This window comes from Natrix helvetica (assembly GCF_964273705.1).
Source record: "Natrix helvetica genome assembly, chromosome: 2".
Lineage (NCBI taxonomy): Eukaryota > Metazoa > Chordata > Lepidosauria > Squamata > Natricidae > Natrix > Natrix helvetica.
The window spans coordinates 158,120,459-158,133,754 of record NC_138552.1 but is presented as its reverse complement, the minus strand read 5'-3'; the positions used below and the strand labels follow the sequence as shown (position 1 = coordinate 158,133,754).

Here is a 13,296-nt window from a genome sequence, read left to right as displayed (position 1 = left end):
AAAACAAATAAATGTTTGAGAAATGCTAGTTTTCTATAAAAACTAAGGAAAAAGATAGCCGAGTTCATTATTCCAATTTCAAACTAAGATGTTAAAACTGCAATCCCACAACCCATGTGCCTTTCAGCAACTGAGTCCACTGAGGAGAAACAATCATATGTTGAATACTGATTATCAACTTTAAAAGCTCCTACGGTAATAAAGGCATTACTGTTCCGCATTAGAAAAACAGCTCAGCGTAGGAATGTTAGCCTTCGTTCCTTCCTTATACCATAAACATATTCTAAGCTCACCCAAGTTAGCTCTGAATTATGAACTGAGGAAATTTTGACTCTCCTTTGTACCCTAGAAAGTCCCTCTGGCAGAATCCAAAGAATCAGAATTCATTGTCTTATTTTTCTCTGGATTTGGGGTGCACACATTATTGCAGTTGGGTGTATCAAAATGCTGTGTGCCAGAAACCCTGTGTAATTTGCAAGAGATTCTGTTAGAGGAGAAACAGAACCACTGGAATAACATATCTGAGAGCTCCTTGTGTCTAGGGTGACAATGGAGATCAGCCACAGATCGCAAGTGAAATAAGAGGCTCCCTGTTATTGACATAAGAACAGAAAAAAATGTGCAGATGGATGTTCAGGGTAGGCTTTAGAATGGGAATAAAATAAAGCAGATGAGCAAACTCTGAGGTTCCAGGTTCACCTGGATTCCCAGAAGTCCTGGAATGATAATAGCTTGCAATGTTTTGCGTGAAAAGGCAGGACAGTTAGTGAACACAGGACTAGAGAATAATTATATGAGTAAATTATAAAGCTTAAGGAAACCAGAAAAAGTTCTATTTTGGTTCCATCCAGCAGTTTCTCCATATTACTCAAAGGCCAAAGATGGTCCTCATTCTGAGGGGCGGAAATGCACAGTCTTGGATTAAATTATGGTAATTTAACATTTCTCTTTACAAACATTAGTTAGAACAATTAACCAGTGGAACAATTTGCCTCCAGAAGTTGTGAATTCTCCAACACTGGAAGTTTTAAAGAAGAAATTGGACTATTCTATTCTATTCTATTCTATTCAGTATCCATGAATAAAATATTGGCTTTTTAAACACAAAATTCTAAGCAAAATGTAAGAGGAAGGAAGGAAGGAAGGAAATTTCTAAAATATAGGAAAACTAAATGCATGAGAGACAAGTAAACAAAAAGACAGTGCCAAATATTATCTTTTGCTGCACTGACACACATTGACTTGGAATTATATTTCCTGTATTCTGCATGAAGCTCCTATATTATTTTTTAGTTTTGTCTTCCCAAAAAAGAGCTTGGGAGCAAATCATAATCCGATGTTATTACTATTAAACTGCTTACCTTATGGTAACAATGGCAAATGCTTCGGGTGAAGCAGAAGGATACTGAATTTATTTACTATAGGATGGGCATACATTAGAAATGAATCATAAGAAACATAAAATTGACAAAAGGATATAATCCAACCACATTAAATTCAGCATGTGGGCCATTACTGTTTTCTTTTGTAGGCCCAATTGTGCGAAGCATTGATTACTATAAAGTGTTGTGTAAACCTCACTAATCCCAGAGTGAATTAAGGATATGCATTGTTTTTACAGAATGTTCCTGCCATCCAAAAAAAATGGGGGGGGGGGGAACTATTCTTCAGCTGATCTCATTTTACCTTGTTTCCTCAGGAATTCCTTTCTCTGCAATTGGGCCTCAGCCAAAACAGCCTTAAAAGCTGAAAAAGGACAGAAGAGAAGGAATAAATGGATCCATCAGATATTCCAAAAGACAGAAAATTTATCACATAACATTCCAGGTCAAAAAATTCAGGCAACTTACCGTCACCAATGAGAACCAAAGAGGACTGACCCTTGGCTTTCCCATCTTGGAGCTGAACCGTGTAGGTACCTTCATTTTCAAGAGTAAAGTGGTCCATAACCATCTCAATCGTGCCCGTTGCATGGTCACACTTAATCTTATGTGTCTGGAAATTAGATAGGTGAAAGGTCATCTCAGGCACAGGATAGCTACAGCCGAGAATTGTCACAGGATGAAACGGGCTGGCAGACTGATTGAAATCTCGGAGACAAAATTAATAAATCGGTGGGAATTATAACTACAGTACCTTAATCTCTTTTAAGGAGTAGACAGAGTTTAAGGAGCTTGTGTGTGTGTGTGTGTGTGGGTGTGTGTTATTTGTTTTTTTATTCATCCAACAAAAATTACAAATTTGAACAAGCAAAAGAAGAGAATTAAAAGATGATAGGGACAATAGGCACATTAGTGCACTTACATACATCCCCTTAGGGACCTCTTAAATATGAAGAGAGGTCCACAGAAGTTAAAAATGGTGGCATCCTATGGATCACATCTATGGATCTGTCCACCCTATTTGCCACTTCTGTAAAAACGAGGTCGGGGTCTCGTTCCCTCTCTCTCCCTCTCTCCCTCTCTCTCCCCCTCTCCCCCCCCTCTCTCTCTCCCTCTCTCTCTCTCTCTCTCTCTCTCTCTCTCTTTTTCAAAAAAAATCCCACCAAATTTACTTATCAGGTTTTCCCCTTCACTATCTCGAAACGTTCCTTTTTTAGACGGTATGAGAATTGAGAGCTGCTTCAAATGGCTATTGCAATTTTATAAGGCCCCAGGCTCCATTTTAGATACTTGCACAGCAGGGAACTGATTTATGCACATGCTGTACGGCCTTTGTTTAATCTTATCTATGTGAAAAACAATCGTAGCTATGTTAGTCCACAGGGGAAGAAATCCATGACTAGATTAAGGCCACATAAAACTGTTCCCAGGAAGGGCATTAAAAAAAAATCTGTCAGGAATCCTGCTGGGAACAAATGTCAATTTCTTTCCTCTAGTGATAGGATAAAATACTACCCAAATCAAAATTGAATATTCAGATGATGTTGGGTGTAGGATAGAAGTAGCATTTAGTGCTTGGACCAAATTTGCTTTTCATTAAAAAAAAAAAAGCAGAGAATTCTACCAAACTCCCAGAAAAGCTATTCTGTCCTTAAATTCATATAGAAAAGAAAAATATTAACCAGGAATATTCATTGGGGAGAGATATGAAGTCAAAATGGTGAATATAACCAGGTAATCAAAGTTCATCCCCTTTTTTAACAGATACTGAAAACATCTTCTAAGCATACCAAAGACGGTGGGGCTACATTGCCAGGTGACACCCACAGTTATGACAACTTTGACCTAGGGCAGGGGCCTCCAGACTTGGGAACTTTAAGAGTGGCTGGGGAATTCTGGGTGTTGAAGTCCACAAGTCTTTAAGTTGCCAAGTTTGGACACCCCTGCTCTATGGGAGCCTCTAACTTTAACTGTAATCTTTCTGCATTGGGATGGGGAAAGTTTGGGCCACTAGTTATAGTTGACTAGTATAAATTCCCAATAGTCCTTGTTGGATGAGCCAATGAAGTGGAATGCTGTAGTTCAACAAGCTAGCCAAAAAGAAACACAATTCATTGTTCATGTAATGTTTGCATGTAGCATTTCTTCTGTTTTGTAGCCCCAGTTCACAAGATGAAAACTACTAACTAGAGATGTTAATAAAATTCATCTTCTTTTAACGATACATTTTTATTTAAAAAATATATTTCAAAGGAAAAGCAAAAGACTTGTGTTCCACTTAGAATCTTATTGAAAAGTATCTATTTGGTCCAATGGCAACTTTGATTTAACCATATCGCTCCTGACGGGTTTTTAACTGGGTATTTTAATTATATTTAATTTCTAGGGGTTTTAAATACAGTATTTTAATTGTTTTTATCAATCGATCTCCTCCTTATGTATGTATGTATGTTTTAGTGTACCTTTGTTAGATGTTTGTTTTGTTTACATATTTATTTCGAATGTTTCGTTGTACGCCGCCCCGAGTCCTTCGGGAGAGGGTGCGGCTAAGAAATAAATATATTATTATTATTATTATTATTAAGAAGAATTCTTAATCTAAAGTAATCAGGAGCTATCTGTAGGATACAATATCCACAGCTTACTACTGTTCATTTAACAGTAGTTCAAAGTTACAGCAGCCTTGGAAAAAGTGGCATGTCCTATACTTGCTCTAACAACTGTCACACCGCCCCTGTGATCATGTGACTGCCATTCGGGCATTGGCAACCATCTTGCATTTATGACCAGTCACAATCTCTTGCGATCGCATAATCGTGGATTGCGATCAACGGGAAGCTGGATTCGCTTAACAGCCTTGTGATTTACTTCACAAGTGATTTGCTTAATGACCACTACAAAAAAATGTCATAAAATTGGGTCCAGCATGATTTATGAACACAGTGGCTTATGATGGAAATTCTGGTGGTAATTGAGGACTACCTACAAAGAATGAGGTTTCTGATAACAGCCATTATGAAGTAAGAGGAAATTCAATGGTTTTATGGCAGCCACAAATGCAAGCTTATATGTGAATTTCTACCCAAAAAATATAGTTCATCTCCAAATGCAAATATCTCCTTAAGGTGTGTTAATTGAAGAGGTAAAATAATATAAGGCACTTTGAAAAGAAAAGCAGTGGCTCTGATGCCAAAGCTTTTGTAGTGTTGCAAAAAAATATAGAAGTTAGAAAAGAAGGGAGAAATGAAAGAGTTTATTCGCACTGGAAATGCAAACAACAAAAATCAACCAATACTGTCAGTCAGGATTAGGACTCCACTAAGGGTATGAAAAGTAAGCAAGTTACAATTTTATAATGCAGAATGGTTCTTCTTTAGACCTGTCTCTATACAATAGAACAGTGCAATGAAATGAAAGGATATTTCATGAGACCTAAAAAGCTTTTCATGTAACTAGCATTATAAAACCTTTTCCGTAAAGAAAAGGGGGGAAATGTATGTGCATTTTTAAATATATTGGTGCCGCTAAGACCACTCCTATTTGTACATTTAATTCCAGGCATTGAAATGGAATGGAATGGACATTTTGAGTTCAATTGTGGTGGTAAGAAGAGTTTTTTTTTTTAATGCTGCCATTTCATTTAAAACATTTTAACATGTGATTGTCCTTTTTAAAAAGTATGGTTTTTTTTGTTGAGTTATAATGTTGTCACTATATACACACACAATAAAATATTGCATTGCATTCGGTCTTTCATGACCGAATTGGACTACTTTTCCCAAGTTTTGCTTTATATCATCCAAATTCTAAACTTACATCACTATTGGAAACTTCACTATCATTGATTATAAATCGATAGGTGGCCTCAGATGAAAGGCTCTCAGTCTGAATCCAGAAACGCACTTCTCCTTTGTCCAAAATCTCATAGGCTAATTCAGACTTCAAAGGAATAGCTAGAAGGAAACAGCATATATAAAGCAACTCCATGAAGACCTATCCAAAACGTCAGTGCCAGTAGCGTGGCACTTCTAAAAATCTTAATCAACACACAATAGAAATACAGTGAAAGCTTTAGAACATTTCCAATGTGTTTTCACATGTTTATGGTGTTTCTTTGGTGTTATCTGAGCATGGTGGTTTTCTTGCAGATGTTTCATTACCCAACTAGGTAACATCATCATTGATCATCATCATCTATGCACTCATGATGTTAACTAGTTGAGTAATGGCACGTCTGCAAGAAAACAACCAAGGTCAAAGGGCACCAAGGACTCCACAGTTCAACCCTGAGCTACAAATATTTTCTTCTATCTGTATCACAGGTATGTATTAAGAAAAGTTCTGCATGATTAAGGACACAAATTCCAGCTGCATTTATTGCGCCATTTACGGCTCTTACGGTAAATACATAATCTAGCAAATATTAGATATATTCCATCTGACTCCATTCATCCAAATACATTTGCAATAGTGAAGAAGATCTCCTTTAAATAGAAACTAATATTTGCATTTAATTAATAGAAGGATAAGCAAGCTGTTCTACCAAAAAGGTTTTTATTGCTTTACTTCAATCACCGTGTACAAATGCATTACTTCGGGGACTGCACATTAGATTCAAGCCTCCTACTTACTTGGATTCTTGATTTCACGGCTTAGTGTCATCAAATGTTCAAGCTCTGAAATGAAGAGCAAATTTTAACCTATTGTTTTAATATATGTAGATCGTCAAACTAAACATTAGTTTTAAAAAATTACGAATCTATGCAATACCAAGAAACTTTAGCTCAATAAAGGAACACAAGTGTGAAAATTCAAGTCTTGAAAAAGAGGCAAAGTTTGGATTCTGATATCATGACAAACCATCCTATGAAAGGATCAAACCTTCATGATAAACTATCTTGCAATAGAATCCAGCTTAGCTGCATCCCCAATGTGTAGCCATCCCCTTGGATAAAACCTAAAGAAGCACTACCATTACGACTTCATTTTAGTTGTATCAACCAACCACTGAATGCTTTATTTTAATTATGGTCTAATAGAAACAAACTACCATTCAACCACTGTTTTCAAAACTGGGTTATTAAAGCAACTATAATTGATGTTGGTTATAGCTCAGATAACGAAGCAATAATTTTTGAACTTCTTACAGCTCCAATAAAAAGTGAAGAAAATACCATTTCCAGGAAATGTAGACACATTCTTGTGCTAAATCATAGCTTATCATAATAGTCAAAGGCAACACAAAGAGTTTAAAAATAATGACCCATATTTTAATTATAAAGAAATGCACTAAAATGTAAATATGAGGTAAAATATCCACAGGTTCAGTAATGTTATCTATATCTTGTTTTATCTGCCAGCATAATTCCATAGCGTATCATTTTTTTAAAAGGGGGTCTCATTCCAGCAAAAACATGGAATCTGGTGGAGAGAAAATGTTTTTGTAGTATATGTAGTAACTGTCAGTAAGCTCTCACAAAAATTGTGCAAAGCACCGGAGACCAGGATTAGCAAGACTTAACATATTAGAATTGCTAATCAAGTCTCGGGAAATGGAAGCAATTGCAGGGTGTGCCAATTTTCAAATAACAAAGAAATGACAAAATTAACTAGTGAAACACACAAATGTTTTGCTCTCATTTCTATCTTTATTAGAAGCAAGCCAGCCCATTTAAAAGTTTTACTCATCTATAGGAACAGAGAGATATTACTCCCTCTGAGATACAGAAGTTGGTAAAGGTTGGCTTTCATTACTATTACTATAAGGCTGCATTACTATTACTATTAGCCTTCTCATCGTTCCTATCACCCATCTTCTCCCACTTATGACTGCAGGACTGTAACTTTGTTGCTTGCATTCATTACGATTTATAATGATATTGATTGTTTCCTGAATGCTTATTTGTACCCTATGACTATCATTAAGTGTTGTACCCTATGATTCTTGACAGATGTATCTTTTCTTTTATGTACACTGAGAGCATATATGCCAAAAATAAATTCCTTGTGTGTCCAATCACACTTGGCCAATAAAGAATTCTATTCTATTCTATTCCATTTCATTCTATTCTTTGTTCTGTTTTGTTCTATTCTATTCTATTTTATTTTCTGTTCTGTTCTATTTTCTATTCTATTCTATTTCTGTTCTGTTCTATTTTCTATTCTATTCAATACAGTAATGTCTTGAAGGAATAATCCTTTAAAACTTTGTGGTTATAACAAGGAAACCCTATGGAAGACTTTGATTGTAAAATATTACGGCATATTTACAAAGCAAAAATGCCAATTCCATAGGCTATTTATTTTGTAAAGAGTTTTTTTTTTCCTCTAAAGAAGTTTCAAATCCTTTCAGGCAAAGAAACAAGAAAATGCAGATGGCAGCTTTACTCAAATGTGCAGGTTAATAAGAAAATATAAATTTTGTTTTTACCTTCTTCGTCCATAATGAAACTAGATGAGACCCCATCAGTATCACTAACAGCAACGGAGTAAGTTCCCAAATCATCTTTGTCAGGATTTTTAAAATAGAGTTTAGAGCTGAAATATATGTGTTTTTTTTAAAAGCAAGATTAGTAATTTTTCTAAAACAAACCATACATTTAAAAACATTCATAAAGGATCTGATGCACTTACTGATCTCCAATAGTGTCAATATTAAATTTATCAGAATCATCTATCTCTTCATAGAATTTACTCCAGGTAAAATGAGAAGCATCTGTCATTTCTTTGCAGTCAAACTCAAGATAAATATTGCCTTCCTCATCCACACCAGCATTGATCTCCTTTGTACCTATAAGGCAGGATTGTAGTTCAGAATATACTGTAAGTATTGTTTGTTTTCCCCAAATCTGAATCTTGAGTACCCCAAGGCTCTGTTTTAGGCCCAGTACTCTTCAACATCTTCATCAATGATCTGGATGAGGGGATAAATGAGGAACTCATCAAATTTGCAGATGACACCAAGATGGCAGGAATAGCCAACAGACCAGAAGATAGGCTTAAGATACAGAAAGATCTTGACAAACTTGAACATTGGGCACTAACAAAATGAATTCAATGGTGAAAAAAGTAAAGTTCTACATTTAGGCAAGAAAAACAAAATGCACAGGTATAGATTGTACCTTGCTCAACAGTAGTAAATGTGAAAGGGATCTTGGAGTCCTAGTGGACAACCATTTAAATATGAGCCAGCAGTGTGCAGCAGCTGCCAAAAAAGCCAACACAGTTCTAGGCTGCATCAACAGAGGGATAGAATCAAGATCACGTGAAGTGTTAATACCACTTTATAAGGCCTTGGTAAGGCCACACTTGGAATACTGCATTCAGTTTTGGTCGCCACAATGTAAAAAAGATGTGGAGACTCTAGAAAGAGTGCAGAGAAGAGCAACAAAGATGATTAGAGGACTGGAGACTAAAATATATGAAGAACGGTTGCAGGAACTGGGTATGTCTAGCTTAAGAGAAAGAAGGACTAGGGGAGACATGATAGCAGTGTTCCAATATCTCAGGGGTTGCCACAAAGAAGAGGGAGTCAAACTATTCTCCAAAGCACCTGTGGGCAGAACAAGAAGCAATTGGTGGAAACTAATCAAGGAGAGAAGCAACTTAGAACTGAGGAAAAAGTTCCTGACAGTTAGAACAATTAATCAGTGGAACAGCTTGCCTCCAGAGGTTGTGAATGCCCCAACACTGGAAGTCTTTAAGATGTTGGATAGCCATTTGTCTGAAATGATATAGGGTTTCCTGCCTAGGCAGGGGGTTGGACTAGAAGACCTCCAAGGTCCCTTCCAACTCTGCTATTGTATTGTATTGTATTGAATCCATGAAGGCCTTATTGACTTTAATTAGTCCAAACTTTCTCTAAATTTTTTCACATTCCTGCTGTAATCTGAAAGAATTCATAGAAATCACAAATCAAAAAAGAAAGGCAACTTAATTTTAGAATTCTTTACAGAAAAATAAATAAAACACAGAGCTGCTGAAGCTGGTAATACTTCATCCAGCATATTCACAGAATCAAATGCCAGAGACAGGCAGAGTGCAAAGAATTGTGACATTGCTTGATTCAGTGTCCTTGCAATACTCCTAGTCTTGTTAGCCTCGTAACAGCTTCAGTGCCTGCCATAGTTACCAGCACGCTTAACCCGCTGCCATACCGAGTGACCCATCATCTCATCATCTGTGCAGGTAGAAGAAATTATGGGTGCTACACAGTATGGATTTTTGCATCTTGCTGTGGCTCCTCATCCTTTTGAAGGTATCATTCCCAGCAAATTCCCTGTCCTAATGTGCCCTGTGACAAATTTGAATGGGGAAATGGGTAATTTTCTTCTTTGAAATGGATCCACAAATCTCTTGATAAGTTGGAACAGAAGGAACCCAAGGTTAAAATAAAAGCTGAAGGGGAGATGGAGGCTTTTGAATACCGTGTTTTGGATTTCTTAATCCTTGCATATTCAGCCATGTTTTAGGTGATAAAGTTTGGGTAGCAGCTCTGTTTTCTGGAAAACTCCTCAACTTTGGGTACTCCATGGCAGGTGGTCATATTTATGGTCTTTTACATGATTAGCTGTTTCTACTATATGTGGCTGTGGGAACATCTGGGTGAGAATGTGGTCCTGATCAATTCTGATATCAACCTACCAACGTTTGCAAACTTTAAATGGCTGGAAAAGAATGAAAGATTTTTAAAACTCTGCTTTAGGAGAAAACAAATCTGACAGTGTGAGCTCTACATTTCAGGAAAAAAAGAACCTATTTCTTACCAGGCTTAGCCTGTACAAGGACAGCTTCAGAAATATCAGACGGCTTCCCTATGCCAGCATTGTTCACTGGGCGAACTCGAAACAAGTAGCGTTTGCCTTCATGTAACTCTGTGACCTGAAAGAAGATACACAAGGAAAATTTAATAGGACACATATGTAGTCGATAAAACTTAAGAGATAGTGGAAGAGTTTCCTCTTGTACTGTAATGGAATGTAGTGAGGAGCTAGATTCCCAGGAGGGAGGGGAGTAAGATGTCCATATGTTTTATGTGAAAGAAAGAGGGTGAAGACAGCCCCTCTTTAATAATTCTCAGAGTATATGCAGTAGATGCAGATAGATGGTGTTCATTTTGGCAAGATTCTGTCTGCAGGTGTGGAACAGTAAAGGAATCTGCTTGGAACAATCACCACATGTCTTTCTTGATTTGGGGCCTCCATCAAATGCATTTTTGCAAACTTGGAAATCCAAAATCTTCCCTTCCTTTATCTTGCACATAAAAAAAAAATTGTAACAAGAAAAAGCAAACACAATGCTGATTAACAAAGGGTTAGGAGAGCCATAGTAATGAAGGAGAAATAATGAATATTTGGCAGTTAAATTTATTGTTTAAAAAATAACAAATAAAAAAGTCAGTTGACATTGGCTTTCATGGGCTGCATCTGTTAGACAGTATTGAGTTTCAAAGGTTTAGTGACCATGTTCTGGACTGCAGATGTCCTGATGTTTCACTAGGAACTGTGTCTTGCCTCTTCCATAGCAAGATGGTCTGTTATACAGCGGCCTCCAACCTTTCCGGCTCAGCAGACTGGTGGAGGTGGCGCTGGTGACAGTGGCAGGGGGAAAGGGGATGATTTCACGAACACACATGAGTGCCACTTTGCATGCATGCACACACACCCTTGCCCACCACTTCCATGGCCCAATTCCAAATTGAGCTGCAGCCTGGCACCAGGCCACAGACTGAGGGTTGGGGACTCCTGTGCTACACCAATTAGAAACCTGCCTGGACAAGGACTCATTAAGGATGCAGCTGCTCAGATTAACCAATAAAAACCCAGCATGTACAAAAGAAAAAAATCGGGAATCTGCACTTCAAAAATGACCAATTAGAAGTCACCATGAACAAAGGACCAGTCAGGAACCAAGACTATCAAAGTGACCAATCAGGATTGGGCACAAAGAAATAATCAATAGAGAAGAGATGAGCCTTCACCCATCTGCACCAATTGGAAAATAGCTCAGCGAAGACCAATCAAAGTTAGGACATCTGGTTACAAAGATAGGACCCCAGTCAGCCCCTATTCAACTGCCTGGGATCATAGCAGACCATCTTGTTTCTGATGATACTAAGCATAATTTTGGTGAAATGTCAGGAAATCTGTTGTTTAGATCATAATTACTAAACCCTGGAGCTCAAATGAACCCAACCAAAACAAGCAAATTGTTGTCAATATACTTATTTCTGGTGAAATTAAAAAATTAAACCAAAACTATAGCCAACAGAACATTTTTGTACCTTTAAGTAATGGTGCGGTGTTGGTTTCTCATTGAATGTGGTCCAATTTTCCTCTTCTTCCTCTTTGTAGTCAACAAAATATCCAGTAACAGGACTGTTCCCAATATAAATAGGAGCTTTCCAGAGCATTACAAGGGAGGTATTTCTAATCTCACAAAATGTAAGATCATAGGGAGGACCTAAACAGATAAAGGATAGTGCATCTTATTCTTTTTATAAAAAAAAATTAAGCCAACTAAAAGCACAAATCTGCTAGCTACCAAAGGAAATTGTCTGCAGGAAAATGGTGCCTCTGAGCATCTGAATGCCAACCTTTGGTTTAGCAATCCAAGTCACAAAATGTTTCATACCTACCACCCTCCACAATATGGCTGAATGATAAAACACATCTTTGCATAAAAGAATGGTGTTCTGAAAACCTCCAGTGCATTAAAAATTATTTAATCTTAACTTGAGACTTTTTCACTAGGCACCAATCAGTAGATTCAAATTAAAATATGCATAAGCTTGAAATCTGTTCATGTGGCTGTCATATTGTAGATGGTACATAGCAGTGGTGGGTTCCGGATCCCGTTCCAACCAGTATGGTTGAAACAAGCCCGGCGGTGTCCACATGGATGCACGGAGCGTGCGTGCATGTGTCTTAGTGCCTCCGCGATGCTCCAGCTGTTCAGCGGAGCGTCACACAGGCGCTGTACATGCCTTGCGGATACGCGGAAGCGCCGAAGACTTAAAAGACTGGTAAGGAACTTGGGCAGGCAGGTGGGCCCTCCAGAGCACCATACTGGAATGGTATGTAGTGCTCCGGGCAGGCTCTGGTACGCCCATACCAGGGTGTACCGCCTGCAACCCACCACTGGTACATAGGATATATGATCTTTTTATTACAATTTCAGTTTGGGAGATCAAAAGTATATATTGACCCATTTTTAATCCAAACACAATTTTGGTATGTAAATGTGGAGTATCTTAATGGATGATCTAGATCTAAATCTCCCATCAAATCATAGAAGCAGTTCCTTACTTTGGACAAATGGCTAATGCTTAACTTCACTTTAATATCAATTAAATAATTCATGTTAATTAAATGTTATAATGCCCAGATCTAAGAAGAGAGTAATTTACATATTAGGACACAATTTTAAAAAACCACCAAGGTTTCTTTTCTCCAAAAAGAAGATATATGAATTTTATGGAGCATTGTATAATCTTTTAGATCTTATATATAAATTTTGCAGAAATGGTCTTTCAGCACCCATCATTATTTCCACAACTACATAATCTTTGTTTGCATGTTTTATGTCATAATTAGATTGTATCTTGGGTTAATAGTGCAGACAACTAAAGGTGACCACCTCGTTGTAAGCTACAAAAGGGGTGGTACAGCTATTCCAGCATTTTTCAAATCATTTCCATGTGGAGATGTTAGGATTAGAAGAGATTGAACAGCCATTTGTCTGAAAAGTTTCAGGATTTCCTGCTTGAAGGAAGGAAGGAAGGAAGGAAGGAAGGAAGGAAGGAAGGAAGGAAGGAAGGAAGGCGAGAGAGGGAGGGAGGGAGAGAATGACAGGAAGGAAGGAAGGAAGGAAGGAAGGAAGGAAGGAAGGAAGGAAGGAAGGAAGGAAGGAAGGA

The 13,296-nt window shown here is 37.5% G+C and overlaps 1 protein-coding gene across 1 annotated transcript in view; it reads right to left on the bottom strand.

Annotated features, from left to right (window-relative positions):
• Positions 1-13,296, bottom strand: part of MYOM2 (myomesin 2) — a 94,515-nt gene that overhangs the window by 22,031 nt on the left and 59,188 nt on the right. The window contains exons 20-27 of the mRNA XM_081942328.1: positions 11,665-11,843; positions 10,148-10,262; positions 8,016-8,172; positions 7,813-7,919; positions 6,014-6,058; positions 5,199-5,335; positions 1,851-1,995; positions 1,687-1,746 (exon numbers count right to left, since the gene is read on the bottom strand). Coding sequence (XP_081798454.1) covers positions 1,687-1,746; positions 1,851-1,995; positions 5,199-5,335; positions 6,014-6,058; positions 7,813-7,919; positions 8,016-8,172; positions 10,148-10,262; positions 11,665-11,843 — 945 coding nt within the window. The remainder of the gene's footprint in view (positions 1-1,686; positions 1,747-1,850; positions 1,996-5,198; positions 5,336-6,013; positions 6,059-7,812; positions 7,920-8,015; positions 8,173-10,147; positions 10,263-11,664; positions 11,844-13,296) is intronic.